The sequence below is a fragment of the Temnothorax nylanderi genome, unplaced genomic scaffold, assembly GCF_030848795.1.
Source record: "Temnothorax nylanderi isolate EJ_2023f unplaced genomic scaffold, tnyl_v1.0 TNYL_tig0001_pilon, whole genome shotgun sequence".
In the NCBI taxonomy this organism is placed as follows: Eukaryota; Metazoa; Arthropoda; class Insecta; order Hymenoptera; family Formicidae; genus Temnothorax; species Temnothorax nylanderi.
The window spans coordinates 3,668,074-3,686,208 of record NW_027249063.1 but is presented as its reverse complement, the minus strand read 5'-3'; the positions used below and the strand labels follow the sequence as shown (position 1 = coordinate 3,686,208).

The following is an 18,135-nucleotide window of genomic DNA, read 5'->3' as shown; positions in this document are numbered from 1 at the left end:
TCGCGGTACTTGATAATGTAGATTCAGAATATAAATTCTCGCAGAGTCATGTACAACGTTTTCCGAGTGATTACGCAGAACTTCGGTAGTTCTCTTTCACTTTTCTTGTATCAGCCTCGCGTGAGTCAGCGCAGTGAGTCGCTCGCAGTTTTTCTCCTACTAAAAATAATCTCTCGTTACATCACGCGGGGATTTGAAGTAATTAGACTAACGTGCCTGGACTCCTTGCAGTTATTACTTGTTAATGCAGCAGAAGCGTTAATTGTCTGCAATTATACCTTCCTCCTCCTCCTTTCGGTTTTTGATAAAATGGTTGGTTTTTTTTACATACACTGAATGCATCAAATCGAGGAGAGAACTTTCAATAGTGTATAGTAGAATTTTAATAAAATAATACATGTAAAACGTCATCTCATTCGTTTTATATTCACGATAGGTCAAGCAGGGTGCTGAAAACATGATACAGAGTTTAACGAGTGGCCATCGCGACAAAAAATTGCTACAGGAGGCTCAACAAATGCTAGATGATTCCCGCGCCAAAATCGAGTTCCTACGTATGCGGATTATGAAGGTGCGCCAGGCACGGCAGCAGCAACAACGAGGCGATGCGCCACCACCGAACGGCGAAACAGCTAGCAACAAAGGTACATGTCGGTTGTTATTAATAACAATTTGTGTATACAAACCGAACTACAGAGAAAGAAAATAATTGAAAGAATATTCCAAAATATTTTTCTATAAAATAATCGATTATCGTATATTGATTGTAACAATACGTTTTACAGAAGAAACGTTTTCTGTAAAATAATCGATTTTCTCTAGTATAAGGACCGGAGAACGCCCTTAAAGAGTTGTACTAGCATTTTGCGATATTACACGCGCAGATTAAGGATCTCTGGCTAAAACGCTGCGCTTATTTAAATATTGATACACGCTATTAGAAAGTTTCGCTAAATTATGTCGAACATACATGCGTATCGTCAGCTTTATCGTTGTAATTGTTTGAACAATCACAGTTAAGCTGTATACATTTCATTGTTAACGTTGAAGTTTACGGAATGAAGACAGTAAGCTGACATTTACTGCGGTAATGAAACCGTTTCAGAACACGGTATACATTCGTATCTCACCCAGGAATTTCTGCCGAGTATTCAGTATAAAAGTACAATGTTGCGTAGTGTGTTCGTTATTGTAGTAAATGGCGTTTCTTGGAAGGAAGCGCTTTGTTCGTCGAAGGATATATTCGTTACGCGTGTAATGGTTTACTTTTTCTCGCTATAAAGCGTGGGTGGATATACGTTACGTAAGAAGATAATCATGCACCGTTGATAAATGAAAGCTCTGTAATGGTTAGCGTTGCGAGTGTGATATTTTTGTCGAATGTAACGCGAACAATAAATGTAATGCTTTTACAGACAGGTACGAGCCTAGCTTGGAGCTCGCGTTGGAGGAAAGGGTGGAAGAGCTGCGGCATCGATTACGAATAGAGGCAGCTGTCGTGGAAGGTGCCAAGAACGTGATACGTCTTCTACAGAGTGCCAAAGTCGCTGATAAGAAGGCCTTAACCGAGGTAGGTCATTTCTTCTTTAATTCGTTATCTGTCAACGTAGAAACGGAAGTCTGCGCGTGACACGCAATCTGCGAAAGGCACTTTGTATGTGTAGCGTTAAAGGAAGCTATTTACGTCACTTCGCCGACAGAACTGTTTCGAAATGATAATAACGAGGAAATTGTCCGACTTCATCTTTCTCGGTGAAAATATAAAATGCGCAGACAATTTCCGTTTCTAGTGCAACAAGACGAATTTTTTTTCCTTTAAATTAGCAAACGCAATATATAAAAATATCCTATTGTCAATCAAAAGTTTTTATTTTTTTTAATTAAACGGATCGTGTTTTCTATAAAATTGTTGGGCTGTTATAAGTTGATTGATTAGGAAAACGTTTTCTGTAAATCGGCCAATTTATAACAGTTCTCACGAATTAGCGTTGGAGTCTGAGCGAACGGTAATGTGATTTCGGCGAGGGCGTCCGCTGCGCCGATACGAAAACGACTTCTTGTCGACAGCCGGATCGCGCGGGCGACGTCGGCGGCGTAATGCATGTCGACGTGGACCCCGGAGGGTCGGTGGCGGCGTATACGTTATACGCGCCTCTCTCAAAATAGCTCTTCGAATACCCGCGCTACCCCGCCGTTTCTCGTGACGCCTTTTCGGGTCGCGCTTAGTTACCGTCTCTCGAGGAGAACTGGCATCACCCAGTATCGTAAGCACCGCGATAAACCGACGACATGTGCACCGGCCGACTGCGAAGGAGGCGCCCGTGGAATGTATACGTCCGTCAAGTGGACATTCAAGAAGATATCGACCACGCATTCGGATAATCGTGGCTGTTAATTATGATTTGAACCCGAAGACTGACACGAAGCCGCCCAATGATCGTAGCCCGTTCGGAGTTGCTCCGTCGCTCTCTTCTCGAACGCTGCGCTCCAACGAAGACTGACGTCTGCTTCAGAATCGATTTAAGCTGTCAGGATACTTGTATACTAACTGGACGCTCAAACGTTTCTGATCGAGCCATAAACAATCCGTTACTTAGCGGAAGTTTGAATCTTGTTTGATTCTTGGATGCTTGGATGTGTGCGAGTCACTCAGAGATAATTGACCCGCCTTTTAGATTGTGCTAAATAATTTCACGCTCACGTAAGATATCCGTGTTTCGAATATTCTCGACTACCGGCGATTATCGAGACTGAATAGTCTACAACTGTAATTGAAATTTTTCAAGCAACTCGATACCGATTTTTGTATCATAGTGTATCTCGCCTGACTGTGCATTATTATTGCACACAATTATTGCGTCGATGACTGTCGAGCGTATGAAAAATGCCTTATTCCAAATTATATTCTTAGTGCGACTGTACGTTGCTCCAAATTTATATTGTGCTAATTATACACATTATCGCTATATTGCTCAGTTTATTGCCTTACGAGAGATGAAAACTGCGGTGGTTGCAACAATCGCAGAAGTATTGTGTAATATGCAACGACGAAGTCACACATTATAACTGTTTCACGTTCGTACAAGAAAAATATTGATTATGTAGAGAAATGGAATGCAAAGCGACGATCACTGTGTCACGTCGAAGTTGAATCTTCTTCAGGTATCGGCGCTAAAATTTTGCGCCGTTAAGGCGGAAAGAAACGCACTCGGATAGTTCTCGAACACACGGGAACCCGAAAATAGATCAGTGGCGATGCAATACCGCAGTATTACCATCCTTCCGGGAAAAACTGCGCCACGGACGAGATCGTGAAGCACGAGCGGCTCAACTCTTAAATAGACATTATTATATAAGATTACTTTTCAACATATTACGGAATCGGATGAGGAATTAGATGAACGATCGCGGGTGTTGCACGTAATCGCCGGCATTTTGTGTACGTTCGAACAGAGAGACTTCAAATCCATGAACAGAAGAAGGATAGGGACGAGAGAACCGCATCATCGTCTCTTCGGTACGGAGGAGGAGAGGACAGATCGCTCGGAAGTGTTCTCCTGCCAGCAGAGCCGATTGGATAACAATAATGTCGTGCGGTGGATGAAGGCGCGGCGGCGGAGGTTGAGGGGGAAGAGAGGCGCGAGATGTACGGACGTCAGGATAATTCGGGCGACGGTAGCTCGAGCCAGGTGCCACCGTGGCTCGTGCGCGCCGAAGTCACGATTCGCCACGGCGACGCGGTGACCTCCGAGACCGTGCGAATGCCTCCGGGTACCACCACCACTACTGATGCGGGCGGCATCCGCATGATATGCCGTTGGAACACGAGCGAGCCCAACTCGACGTCGACGCCGACGCCGACGCCGACGCCGACGCCGACTACGTCCAATGCGTTCCTGTCGGGTAGTACCGCCGGCGGCTTCGGCTTTCAACGGGGCAATATACTCTTCACGTCCACACCTCCCGCGAGACCGTCTCAGAAGTCATCAAGCGGGTCATACACTCTGCCGCGTTCGGGCTCGTCTGGCAATGACGACTCCATCTCGTCCAGAGGCCGAGCGAACGTTTCCGACTCCGGCTACAACAGCGAACAGTTCTCACCGCATACGTATTCGACCTTGCCTGCACGACTCTCGTCCCAAGAGTACAATCGTCGATGTAAGAGCACGTGCAGAATCGTGCTTTCCACCGCGGCCGCGGATAAACTGAATTCCGAGAAAGCCACGTCCGCCGAATTCTCGAAGATCACCCCGTCCGTCGATCAGTGGCACCGTCGACCCTCGCACCAACACATCTTTTCGCGCCGTCAATTCAGCACGGTCCCGGAGGTCTGCGAGGATTGTGCGGAAGGAAGCGCGTCGAGTGCCTTCACCACGCACTTTTGTACTCGCGTCGTGGAAAAGACTACGAATAGCAGCAGGTCCACCGCGGTAAGCAAGGACGCGGCATCGCAAACCACCGACATCGAATCGGTCCGCTCGTCGTCGACTGTGAACAGCAGCAGAATTCGGAGGAAATCTGGCACTGGTGCTTACCAACGTAGCGAGCAGAAACAGGAGGTGAGTCATCATTATGGATTCTGCAATATGTAGTAAACGTATGCAACAGAGTATTCACTATGAACGCGACGGTCGTCTTCTTCCAGCAGGAAATCAGATCGCCCCCGGCGTCAACTGAGAATACCAGTACCGGTCCTCCGGCTGATCCAGAGAAATCGGACTCATCCGCAAAAGAGGACAGCAGTAAGCGCAAGTCGCGGACGGTACATATCGACGTGTACTGTACAGGATCCGATGACGACGTCAGCACAGATACGATCAGCGAGGATGAACGCAGCACGCCCATGACCGTCTTCGAGAACGAGAACGTCAAAGTCACTCACACTGAAGCGACGGACGATTTGCCACGAGGATTCCAAGACGCAAATGCATTTCTGAAGCGTAGCGCCGAACGACGATGCGCGAGTTTCAGAAACGCGCCGATGAGGATGCCTTCGTTGGCCAGCTCGAAGGGATACGACAGCGACGAGGTTTTGAGTTCCCTTTACCCCTCGCGATTCAGCTCATACAGCGGGATACGGGACCTCGATTCCGTTCCGTGGTCCGCGGTGTCGTCCAGCACGGCTCTTTCACCATGCGATTACGATTCAACCATGACGTCGTCGAAGGACACATTTTCCGATATTGAGTCTCTGATCAATAATAAATCTGGCTTAACGCCTTGCGACAGTTTTGAATATGCCAATATCACGGATCGTGATAGAATACGGAGAATGGATATTTTGGCGAAAGCTGGTAATGAGAGAAACAAAACCTGGCGATCGCCGCAAATTGAACGGAAGCATCTGCTACAGAACAGAAAGATGAGGGAATACTTCAAGAAACACGAGATAAATTGGTCGTCCGGGGAGAGTGCCGAGGATTCCGACGAGAGCGGAGCAGTCGGTTGGAGTTTTGTATCCGGCGATGACAAATCACGATTTGTTAAAAGAGATTCGATCGTCCGTCGTACGAGCAAGGGTCAAATAGAGGAATTTAACGCGACTAATTTAAGCTCGGAGCATAGAAATGCTCAAGAGGAATGTTCTCAGTTTGCGACACGCAGAGATTACGTTCCATATACGAATGTTTTACGCGATCGTATCGGTCCGTTCGGATCGAAGAGCCCGTCTCCCCTTCCTTCGACCATACCCTCCCGCGTAACGTCTCCCTTCACTACACCGTATGGAGAAAAAACTGATCATATCGTAAAAGCCTCAAAATTTGGAGCAGTAATCAATGCGTTTCGAAAACCTGGACATCACATAGGCCCCTCGAAAAATCCGACTTGTTCGTGCGAGCATTGTCGAAGCTACTTCGAGGACGGAGCGAGAGGACGGTCCTCTTCGTTGAGCGAACTTGAACGTCATCCAGCATTCAAATCGCGAAAAGAGTGACACCTGATTTCATTAGCTTTTGAGAATTTTAAACATATTGATTCTTTTTTAGTTTTTACAAGACGACAAACGCTTTCCACTTTATTTATGTTGTAAGATTGTATGCGTAAAAAAATTGCGTTCCACTGCAATCATGGCGATTGAGGATAATGTAAACTTGTATATTGTGATTTGTGTGCTTTAATTTATATTTCTTAAAGTATTCCATATATTCTATATACGTATAGCTTTTTTATCTAAATTAATTATTATGAGGGCTGCTACATTCTGCTGAAAATTGAGCATTTATAAAAATTAACAAAGATGTATTATATTGATTGCATCGTTAATAAATATTATGTCGAATATTGTTTGTGTGTCTACATATATGTATAATCCCTTGTTTACGTAAAATTAGTATTAAAACCTCTTATCTCTTAATGGCAATATCTTTTGTTACATAAATCATTAATCATTAATTATAAATTACTACAGGCTCAAGCAAGCCTCGCAGAATCCAGTAGAAAATTGGACTTACTCAGATTGTCCCTTGAGCTCAGAAGACAAGAGCTACCTCCCGACAGCGGTACTGCAGCTCAGTTAAAGAGAGAATTAGCTAGCGTACAGTCGGCTAGTCCAGTTCCTGTTACGTATACATCATTACAACCGTTTCGCGGTCCTTTGGAAGGTAAAGCCACTGTACCAGCTTCAGTATCGAGATGCGCCGCTGTTACAGGACAATTAGAGGTATGTCGAAGACTGTGCAACCAAGTGACCGACAGTATTATTTCTGTTGTATTATACGCCGTAATTGGTTTAGGTAAGATTAATGGGATGTCAAGACTTAGCAGAAGAAGTGCCTGGCCGTACGAGGAGGGAACATCCTGCTAGTCCTGATTTACGTAGCTTCGTTAAAGGTGTCACAGGACGCAGCTCAAGCAAATCATATAGCGTGAAAGACGAAACTAGCAGTAAGTTTTCGATATTTTGAGAGTAACATCTGTATCTTTGAATCTTTTATTAATCTAATCTTTTATTAATCGTTTATTTTCAGATGATATCATGGCAGTTATAAAATTGGATAATCAAACCGTAGGACAAACTAGTTGGCGTCCATGTTCCCAACAAGCTTGGGACCAAAGGTAGTGTTAATACTAATTGATCAATTAATACAACTCAATTATCTTCATAGTGTTATGTGTCCAATAAACATTTCTAGGTTTTCTATTGAGCTTGATAAATCGAGAGAACTTGAAATAGGCATTTATTGGAAAGATTGGAGATCTCTTTGTGCGGTCAAGTTTTTACGTTTAGAAGAATTCATTGATGACGTTCGACACGGCATGGCTCTACAATTGGAACCGCAAGGCCTCTTATTCGCAGAAATAAAATTCCTAAATCCAATGATATCGCGAAAGCCTAAATTGCAGCGTCAACGCAAGATCTTTAAGCAACAAGTGAAAAATTTCCCAAGAGCAAATCAAATGAACATAAATGTCGCGACTTGGGGTAGGTTGCTTAAACGTTCGGCGCCTTCATTGCACAATTCCTCCAGAAACTCAGAGAGTCCGCCGTCAGGTAAAGATTCAATCTCATCTACGTATAATGCAAAGTCTTACCAAGATATCTTATATATTTTGATTTGCAGGACCACAACCGTTGCAACTTGTGTTTGATACCTCAGTAGAAGATAAGCCTGAAACTCCCGGCGAAGTGCCCGATCCGGAGAAAGGGGGATTGGGTGGCGCACGGCCTTTGAATATGTCAACATCAAGTAATAGTAGTCCAACTCTGCCACGTCCTCCGGAGCATCCTCCTCCACCGCCACCAATTGTGGCAAAGAAACCTTCTCCGCCTGCACCTACACCACCTCCCAAATTGGATCAAGAGGTAAAAGTCTTTATATATGCGTGTTTTTTTAATATCAACATCATTATTTTTTAAATGAAAGAGCTCACGTGTAGATACTCAATATTATTTGTTATAAATGCTGTTTATTGCGTTATACGTATTTGTCAATCTTTGCTTTTGATGTAAAGATATAAGACTGCCTAATGTCACACATCGTAACGTAAGCGTTACAAGTATATGATATGATATTATGTGTGGAAAGTTTTCATTATGCTACAAATATTTACTATACTCATTATATTTTTATGATATTATTCCTACTTTTAATCACTCAAGAAGATTATAGCAATATGTATTAGAATCTCAAGGCTGGGAATCTTGGTTATGGGATAGAACAATTTATAAAATAAATTGTATGATATGATAATTAGATACATTTTTTATAAAGTTATAATTCTAATGAATGTATATATACATATATATCTTGATGCGGCATGTTATCAGATATATTATGTGTTTCTGCAATTATAAATAAGTAGTTTAGTTTAATTTGCACTTGCTTTAAGAGAATATCTCGTAGTCATTACACACAAATTCTTTATTAAATGGAAATACAGGTTTCCTGTTTTCTAGTAGCTGTATTATATCAATTATTTTACAATAAATACAATTTTATTTTCTTGCACAATCGATTGCACAATCGAAAACAATATATACATATATATATTTACACTGTCCTTTCAATTTTTCAAAAGCAACAAATCCAAACTCCCTATTATAAATGATAAATCACAAGTTATAGAATTATTATAGAATAAATACATAGAATAAATAAATACATATTTCAAAATCCAAATTATATATTAGTTATATAGCCATGCATGTGTTCAATTTAAACAATTTCGGTGCGCAATCTAAAATTTACGACAGTTTCAATCAAATATTAGAGCTAAAGAGGTAGCAATGTAGTTGCAGAGTGCATTAAGGGAGTTTGATTTTCTGCACAACGAGGAAAAGGGCGGGCCTCAGGGTGCAAACTTGAGGCCCCTTGTGACAGAGCCCCGCCCTGTGCTGATTGCACCACCCTCTCCACGCACACCCTCGCCCCAACCTGTCGTCGAGTTTCCTGAGGATGAGGTACATACCCTCCACATACACACAACATTGCTTTGCTTGCTTTAGTATGTTGCATGCAAATACTGAAGAAACATGTAATTCTTTGTAATGCTTTTATCTTATATTATAAGCTATTTTATTTTTATCTTTATAAAATATTATCTTATACATTTATCTTATATTAATCCCTACTTTCTCTCCGAATCTTTCGTCTATACATTGCATGTATTTCTAATTATATTAAAATATATACTACCTAGACATAAAATTAATAACCATATGAAAATTTTAATAATTAAAATATTGCAGTTAACCTGTTATTGTGTTAACCTGTTATTGTCTAAGATCTAGGACACATTTAAAGTGTCTTATTTTTACAATATAATTCTATTTAACTAACATATAATTCTTATATTTTTATGTAATTACTTTTAACATATATATTTAACTAACTTATAATGATACGTTAAAACGTGCATTTGTACGTAATTAGTTGTTTCAATTAAACCTTTCTGTCCTTCAGGTTGTATACGAAATGCCAGTTAGACCTCTTCAGTATAGAGATAGTGCCTACGAGTCAAGAAGGCATTCTCAGCTCACTGGTATGACTCTGGAGAACTTTAGACTACTCTCCGTACTCGGGCGTGGACATTTCGGCAAAGTAATACTGTCGCAATATAGAAACACGGGAGAGTACTTTGCAATTAAGGCCTTGAAGAAGGGAGATATTATAGCTCGAGATGAAGTGGAGTCATTGCTTTCTGAGAAGAGAATATTCGAAGTAGCAAACACGACGCGCCATCCTTTCCTCGTTAACTTATTTGCGTGTTTTCAAACTGAGGTACCGATAATAGTTCTCTAGTGTTTTTGGTACGATTTGTAAGATAGGAGAGAATAAGAAAGATGAATTCTTTTTAGGCACATGTATGTTTTGTGATGGAATATGCAGCTGGCGGTGATCTTATGATGCATATACATGCTGATGTTTTTGGGGAGCCACGCGCTGTGTTCTATTCCGCTTGTGTGGTTCTCGGATTACAATACTTGCACGAAAATCGCATTATTTACAGGTATGTAACATATACACTAATAGCGAATTCGGGCACTTGCACACTGGTGCACACTGAGTGCGCACTAAGGCTTGTTTATAATCTATTCTTATATTTAAAGTTGCTTAAATACACATTTAAGAACTTTTTAGCCAAAAAAACAATCTGTAATATCTATATGGATGCTGTACAAATCATTTTATAGACTAAGAAGTATTTAAGATGATCTGTAAATATAACAATTGATTAAGAACAAGCCTTAGTGCGCACTCAGTGTGCACTAGTGCAAGCGCCCGAATTCGCTATAAGTAATCCAGCAATATATTTATATATTTAATATTTTTCATGATATACTTTATTTACAGAGACTTGAAATTAGATAATCTGCTATTAGATACGGAAGGTTATGTTAAAATCGCAGATTTTGGTTTATGTAAAGAAGGCATGGGATTTGGCGAGCGAACAGGCACATTCTGCGGAACTCCTGAGTTCTTAGCGCCCGAAGTGCTGACAGAAACTACTTATACGCGAGCTGTAGATTGGTGGGGTCTTGGAGTTTTAATATTTGAAATGCTGGTTGGAGAGGTAATTTCATTGCTTTAAAATATTATATACTTTGTTTAAAATATATTTATATTGAATATTAAGTAAAAATGTAATGTGTTTCAGTCCCCTTTCCCAGGTGATGACGAAGAAGAAGTGTTTGATTCCATTGTCAATGACGAAGTACGATATCCGAGATTCCTTTCTTTGGAAGCAATTGCAATTATGAGAAGAGTAAGTATCTTTGTTTTACTACTTTTTTGTTTCTCTAACATAAAACTTATCCACATGTTTTCTCTATAACAGTTACTGAGAAAGAATCCAGATAGGAGACTAGGTAGTAGTGAAAGAGACGCTGAAGATGTTAAGAAACAAGCATTTTTCAGACACATAGCTTGGGATGATTTACTTTTAAGACGCGTGAAACCACCTTTTGTACCAGTAATTGTAAGTATCACTTTAATTTATTAATGCATGAACTTTGAATATGTAAAAAGAAGAGAGAAAGAGATTACATCTGTTAATATGAGTAAACTTTAAATATCAATTGGAAATTAGAATTAAATTGGATCTTTTTTCGTTCTTAATACTTTCTTACATGGAAATATTTTTCTGTTATTAGCATTCAGTGGAAGATGTAAGTAATTTCGATGAAGAGTTCACATCAGAGAAGCCACAACTAACGCCTCCAAAAGATCCTCGGCCTCTTAGCGACCTAGAGCAGGGTCTGTTTAAGGACTTTACTTACATGGCTGATTGGTGCTAGCCATAATGATTGATAAATCTCTCGATGGGGAAATATCGGCATAATTGATAAAAAGTTGTTTCATACTATGGAATTCGCGCAGCTGTGGTATTTACACGCGCGTTTGTTTATCTGGGCAATATATATCATATGTCATTATACATCATGTATAGATTTTTTATTTTGGATACTATATTAATGATCACAGTAGGCACATTTACAAGAGAAATTTTTAAACCAAAGTTGTGGGGTGTACATGAATGCAGCTCCACAGGTCAAGATCTATTCGTTAGTGAGACTAATATCTCTACTTTCTCGAATATAATCAGATGAGCTAGGATTATTGGTATTCTCTCTCAGATATCATCTTGAAATTAATCGAAAACATTTTGAATGTTTTCGATTTGGAGTCGATATAGATAAAAACCCATATAAACTCTATATTATTTGGGTATTCTAGGAAAATATCTGCCATTTTCGAATGCTAATTTCTTTGCTTTGTTGCGATGACTACCAAGAAGCCTAAAAGATTTTGTTGATATTGCGCTTTCAACGCGGTTGAATATAATTTTGGTGCTCGATTGCTCACTCTGGCGAACGGCTTCGCTAAAAACCCCGAAACAAGGTATCTCTTTGTATAGGTTGTGAGTCTCTACGGTAAGTGATCCACAGTATCCGTCAATAAGCTGAGTTGGGGGTATTGGAAAAAAGTTGAAAACAAATGCTTTCTTGTCTCATGTTGGGTTATTCCTAGCACTCTCAGTTGCATGTACAGAGGTTTGGAAACAGTGAAAAAAATTTCCAGCAATAGAATTTCTCTCTTTCTTTTTTTGGTTATTGATTGCCTGAGTTTTAAAGATACAATTTTAAACCAAAGCATGGCAGTGGAATAAAACTCAGGAGACGCTTTTTGTAGTGCGACAATATTAATTAAAAATTTACTGAAAGTGAATCCACTCACTTCAGTCTTTCTAATGGTATAAATTGCATGTTAAGATTGACTTCTTGTATAGACATTCCAGTTACTGGATCCTGGATCGTTATTCTGGGGAAGAACTGTCTTGTCTGAATGCAGCTTATGTGGTTAATTTTATCACCTTAGAAATCTATCTTTTCTGAGGTTAGCCTTTTGATTTAACTTTGGCAGTTGTTCTTCAGACGCTACAATTGCGTCAGAATTTTTCTAACTTTCTTGTTTCCTCAAAAACTACACTTTCTTCTATTTAGCCTTCGTGGTAAGTTGGAATGGTTTAAAAACGTACAGAACGCTATAAATTACATGGTGTTATTTATGAGGGATTATGTGAAAATATATAGTAAAGTTTTCGGAAAATATAATATTCACCAACAATTGCATGCGCGAACTTTGCTCCAGAAACTTCTTTTATCGAATCTCAAGTTTTCCGCAAATGTATGAGTTGCACATTTTTAGTAAATAACTGGTGCATATGAATTTACAATCTGTGGTTTGATATGAAGTAATATTGTAAATGAGTTCATATTCTTGAAGAGTTAAAGGGTTCCGATCAATTCCTGTCAAGCAGAAGAGAAAACGATGAAATCTATGAATCTTTCGACAAAGAAGTTGTTTCTTCGCATATAAATGAGAATATTTTTAGATTATATTTGCAAAAGTGATCTCCAAACACTTTCTGTCCTGTTGCTAGTATTAAATATGTATGGATATCCTTTTGCGTGAAGATATATTATTTTCAACATTTCGTTATCTATGTACTGCTATTATGTACAGTAATACATGCAATTACTCAAAGATTTTATATATCCTTATAGAACTTAAAGGATAATCATAATAATGAAAACAATATTAACATTTATTAAGAAAGCATAAAGTAAATCAAAATGTAGCTATACTTGCTCATGCTCATGTGATAAAGAATTGAATTTGAAATGGCGCTATGTATATGCAACAATAATGATCATATTGACATTAACATTCAGCGCTTTAATTAAACTAATCACATATTGTCTGTTATGATAATTGGAAATTTAATCCATTTATGTATAGCTAATTTTGCAAGATTATGGTGACGTTAGACATACGAGCCCTATGATATCACGTGAGAAGCAGCGCATTAACATCATATAACAGAGTCCTTTAGGTTCGTTTAACATGTATCCCAATTATGTTTGCTATATTTCATCATTTAGTTATGTACATTTATATTCTAGTTTATAAGATACTTTTACTAGTTCATGTGCTTCATATCACGTATATGTTACGGGCAAAGTCCGCATGGTGTGCAGTGTCGGTATTGCCCGGGCAACGTCAGCATTGAACAACGCGACTGGGCAAAGTAGTTTATTAGCGGACATTGCCCGGTTTGATGTGGGCAAAGTTAACACTGCCCATCCAGCGATGGCAATGTCAGCAACTATTATCACATTGCGGACTTTGCTCGGTTCCAAGTGGACAATGTCGAAAATTAACAGTTAGCCTTATGTAGGCAGGGGAGAGGCTCCGTTTCCACGCGAGACGAGTTGCCACATGGGTTTACAACTTTCCACGCATGAAAAGTTTACGCATGTACTTTGCAAGGCACGTTGTGGCTTTTTTACATTGCCAAAACGCGTTGTGAGCGTTTTTAAAAGTGTCACGATACGAATTTCGCGTTGTGACCTTTTTTTGAACATGCCACAACGCGGTGTGGTCGGTTTTTTCTCTCAGTGAGCGTTTTCGGTCTTTGAGCCTGACATGTCCATTTAGCGCAGCTTAGTCCACGGAGATTTAGCATTGTCGACATTGCCTACTTGGAACCGAGCAAAGTGATTATAGTTGCTGACATTGCCATCGCTGGATGGGCAGTGTTAACTTTGCCCACATCAAACCGGGCAATGTCCGCTAATAAACTACTTTGCCCAGTCGCGTTGTGCAATGCTGACATTGCCCGGGCAATGCCGACACTGCACATCATGCGCACTTTGTGTGTGTGTGCCCGTAACATATATAAATATATAACCAAATGTGTCGAGAGAATAATAATGAATGATATTTCTCTATGTTCAATAGCTGTTAGTGTAGTATTGTATGATCAATTTTAATTAACTTTACAACAAAATACTATCATAAGACATGTTTCACGTTTTACTTCGAACATACTTGAATACATTTTTTAAGATTCGGTTTTAATTTTGCAGAGAATGATCTGAAAGCTGAGTAATATTGGAGTAGCTGTTAGATTTTACTTATGAAAAGCTTTTAAATTAATTTTCCTTCTAATTATTGCGGAACATTTCTTTCTTTACGGATGCTACTATCTATATATATTGTAACTTTAGTATTTAATAATTAATCCTTTATAGGATTTCGATTGTTCTTAGAACTCACACAATCTAAATGTAGTCCATGGTACACTTCACCCATCTCTTAAAAGGTGCCTACGATAATCGAACAACTTTTGATATATAATATGCAATAGAACTAGACAATTTTCTGGCTATTAGTAAGAAACGAAATAATCCGATATTGTATATAATCTTTTTGACCTGTCATTTATCTCTATATGTACTACGTCTCAGAATTGAAATTGAAGATTGAATTATGGACTTTATGACGGTGCAAATGAGGAAGGATATTTCAAATAGAGCTTGGTAAATTTTGTGTTAGTTGATTATGATACAGTTCATTTAATTTTATTTCAGATTCGTAAAACAATTGTAAAACAATTTGTAAAACAATTAATCATACTGTAAAACAATTAAACTACAGTTAAATCGGGTTTTGATAATTGTAAATATTGATTGCTGAAATCTTATTACATCAGTGAGATCTACCAAGTTTTATTTGCATTGACCTTTTAACAGGGCGTAAATATGTAATGACCAGAATTACTTGTGAAACTTTAATATCGAACATAATTATCATAAAAAGTTAACTGTGTCATTAGTGATAGATTCGAGTATCTCGAGATCTAGTTGCCTTACTGCAATTATAAATTGATATGTATATAACCATTTTGGTACCTATTTTATATATAATTTTTATACACGCAGAATGGTTCAGATCTGGTAGAAAAATATTTTAGGTGTTTCTAAAATTTTTTTCGGATCTTGAACATAATATACAGCAGTGGAAGATAATTTAAAAGATGCGGATAATTTTTATATGCCTGTTTTCTATTCATGTATATAAATTTTAAAATCTGATCTTTTTATATGGTATTATACGGCTTTGAAATAAAGAATACAAAATTCATGAAATTTTACGTGATGACACATTTAGTAATAAAACAGGCAGAGAAAAATATGGCATATACATACGAAATAATTTGTAAAGCAATATGGCAATTTGCAATAGATCTTGCGCGAGGGGGAGACCTAAGCTTTTCATTAATTTAACATTAAAATTACGTTTCGCAAAATACAACATTATTCTAGTTTCTTGATCTCCATTGACACGTGTTTATTATTTTTATATCTTACATAGCAGAAAAAAAGCTATACAATATCATTCTCTTTATGCTACTTTCAACTGCCTACAATCTTTAAAAACTTTGTAAACGATTTTGAATGAAAAAAAAAATATTTTTACGTCAAATAATACCGTTTTGTATTTTATGTTTTACAACGTACGTATAACTTGATACATATTATAAGATGGCATCGTGTGTGAACAAATTACTTTTTCCACTGATATTGCACGCAGCTCTTCATAGAAAAATTAAATTATTTAATGATTTTGTGGAATACATGGTCCAAAATGCGATAATTAAAAAAATTTATGTACATATAAACATCTTATAGTGTTTTGTAGATAGATCTACTCTCTTGATTCATAAAGATTTTTTTATTAGATTATTATTTCGTTACATGTATTTTTTATAACAGATAATTACATAGCAATTACTAGATATAAGTTTGGTTAAAATGTTCGCTATATTTATCATTAGTTTTATTATAATAAGGAAATTTATGTGCCTCGTATTTTGTAGTGTCTACTAATAATACATGGCTAGAGATGAAGATTTTTAAAAATTAATTTATTTAATTCATATATATTTGCAGTGGCAGCTTATTACATATCACTTTAAACAATTACGCAATCCTTAGAGGTATTCTCAAAATCCGCATTATATGTGAATTACTTTAAAAAATAAATATTAAAAATACACATCTCTCCCCACTTCTAAATGCACTCTCTCCTATCAACGCGTATTTATTGTAACTAAAATTATTTTACTTATTTATTGCAACGAAAATTATTTTACTGTGCTTAACAACAAAAATTACAATATACTGAAAAGTTTACTTCCAATGTGTCAGAATTTTTTACACGTTTAGCTTAGGTTTGATACATAAAATGTAAGGCGTGCAAGAAAAAAACATAAATACCAATATACAAACAGCAGACATATATTACATCAAAATTATATATTAAATAGAAGAAAAGTATCATAATATCTCCAAACTGGAATCAATATTTGAAGATTCTGTAGTAATATTCAAACCAGGATTACAATTTTGATCATTAATCTCACGAGTAGTACCTAAAGTCTTTGCTAATTCATACAAGTTTGGAGTGTTCCTCCGGATTTCACTTTCCAAATTAAGTATCTTTTCCGCTTTTTCCTTTTGTCGTTTGCTCGCTTCTGGTGCCGCTGGCTTTGAGAGGCCAGCGCTTACCGTATAGAAAACACTGCTGCTATCCTCAGATTTAAATACAAATGTCAATCTGTTGGACAAAATTCGTTCGTTATTCGTAAACGTACATTCAATCAATAAAAACCACGTTACGGAAATATGAAAGAGATGCGAGACAAACTCGCAGTATTACCGTTCATTTTGCAGTAACTGTTGCATCTCCTCAATCTTTTCAAGACAGATGTTATACTTGGTTGGCCAAGGCACGTAGATCTCCAACCGAGAGTGCTCCCTTTTCTTCACCTCGAAATAGATGACGTCAAGTTCTTCATTGTACTTGTACTTGACGTCCCAGTATCGCTTCACTGAAAAATCATCAGGAAAATAGATTGCCCGTGTTTATCATCCACCTAAATTGGACATACAATACCTTCGCATATCTCGATGTAGACGTAAAAAGCGGTGCTCGTTTTTATCGGGTCATTACAGCCGAGTTTGCACAGATGATAATACTGCAAGCGTACATTGAGAACGATCGCAAAATAATCACACTAAATGTTTACGTACATAGGCATGCGGACATTCTCAGATCTAAGATCGCGCGCACGTCTTCTCAAGTTATACTCACGCTGGGATGGCATATGTCGTACATCTTTTCGCACGCAGGAATGGAATTCGCCCCGTTTTTCGTCGCGAAACTATTTGTCGTTAAATTGTCATCGTAACTTGGGGGAGAATGTCAGTGGGAACTGGCACATGTGTTCGCCGACGGTTCCAACTCGCCCCGCGACGCTGCTCCACACCCACACCAGTGCCACCACGCCACCACGACGACCACGTCGACCACGCGTTTCTTCTATGAGCATTGAGCGTCCATCTGGCGTTTGTGGCCAGAAAGACGTTAAAACAAACGGCAAAAGCGTTATCCGAGGAGAGACTTGCTTTACCTCTCGAGTTGAAGTGAGGTTTCTCTTGATCGTGCAAGGATGTCGCCAAAGCATATATCGAAGATATAGAACAACGAAGACTTATGACCAATATTGACAAATTTTTGGCCAATAAATTAATTTAATTACAGAACTATAGAATCAATTAACTTACTATAGATTTAATTAACTCCAAAACTCTAGAACAGTTAACTATAAAACAAATAGAATATACGAGCTATGATCTCGGACACTGCGCATCTTACAAAAATAATTTAATCTTATATATGTAGATTTTTTTGTGTCTATATACTGTAGTGTGCACGTTAGATATGATTAATTTTTTGCTAATAAATTGATTCAATTACAGAGCTATAGAATCAATTAACTTAC

The 18,135-nt window shown here is 38.3% G+C and overlaps 3 protein-coding genes across 8 annotated transcripts in view; 2 read left to right on the top strand and 1 right to left on the bottom strand.

The window, feature by feature from the left end:
* The window catches only part of Pkn (serine/threonine-protein kinase N), a 31,390-nt gene extending 15,044 nt beyond the window's left edge, over positions 1-16,346 (top strand). For 2 of the 4 annotated variants that reach the window (XM_071720744.1, XM_071720626.1), the window contains exons 5-18: positions 437-644; positions 1,416-1,570; positions 6,410-6,661; positions 6,735-6,885; positions 6,969-7,056; positions 7,134-7,492; positions 7,563-7,804; positions 8,735-8,902; positions 9,405-9,722; positions 9,800-9,951; positions 10,296-10,515; positions 10,600-10,707; positions 10,780-10,920; positions 11,096-16,346. In XM_071720744.1, coding sequence (XP_071576845.1) covers positions 437-644; positions 1,416-1,570; positions 6,410-6,661; positions 6,735-6,885; positions 6,969-7,056; positions 7,134-7,492; positions 7,563-7,804; positions 8,735-8,902; positions 9,405-9,722; positions 9,800-9,951; positions 10,296-10,515; positions 10,600-10,707; positions 10,780-10,920; positions 11,096-11,239 — 2,706 coding nt within the window. In that variant the 3' untranslated portion in view covers positions 11,240-16,346. The remainder of the gene's footprint in view (positions 1-436; positions 645-1,415; positions 1,571-6,409; positions 6,662-6,734; positions 6,886-6,968; positions 7,057-7,133; positions 7,493-7,562; positions 7,805-8,734; positions 8,903-9,404; positions 9,723-9,799; positions 9,952-10,295; positions 10,516-10,599; positions 10,708-10,779; positions 10,921-11,095) is intronic. The other 2 variants (XM_071720692.1, XM_071720799.1) reach the window with 2 other exon arrangements.
* Positions 1,598-6,282, top strand: LOC139781970 (uncharacterized). 2 transcript variants are annotated; one of them, XM_071720934.1, is made up of 2 exons: positions 1,598-4,559; positions 4,649-6,282. In XM_071720934.1, exons 1-2 carry the CDS (start codon positions 3,645-3,647, stop codon positions 5,933-5,935), a joined length of 2,202 nt encoding a protein of 733 aa, XP_071577035.1. In that variant the 5' UTR covers positions 1,598-3,644; the 3' UTR covers positions 5,936-6,282. The 2 variants fall into 2 exon arrangements, with proteins under 2 accessions (XP_071577035.1, XP_071576979.1); XM_071720878.1 differs by having other exon boundaries at positions 1,599-4,559; positions 4,646-6,282.
* Positions 16,195-17,659, bottom strand: LOC139782071 (uncharacterized). Of its 2 annotated transcripts, XM_071721048.1 has the most exons (4): positions 17,445-17,657; positions 17,247-17,328; positions 17,010-17,181; positions 16,195-16,907 (listed from the first exon to the last, which is right to left on the bottom strand). In XM_071721048.1, exons 1-4 carry the CDS (start codon positions 17,466-17,468, stop codon positions 16,628-16,630), a joined length of 558 nt encoding a protein of 185 aa, XP_071577149.1. In that variant the 5' UTR covers positions 17,469-17,657; the 3' UTR covers positions 16,195-16,627. The 2 variants fall into 2 exon arrangements, with proteins under 2 accessions (XP_071577149.1, XP_071577203.1); XM_071721102.1 differs by lacking the exon at positions 17,247-17,328 and having other exon boundaries at positions 17,445-17,659.
* Between the last annotated feature and the right edge of the window lie 476 nt (positions 17,660-18,135).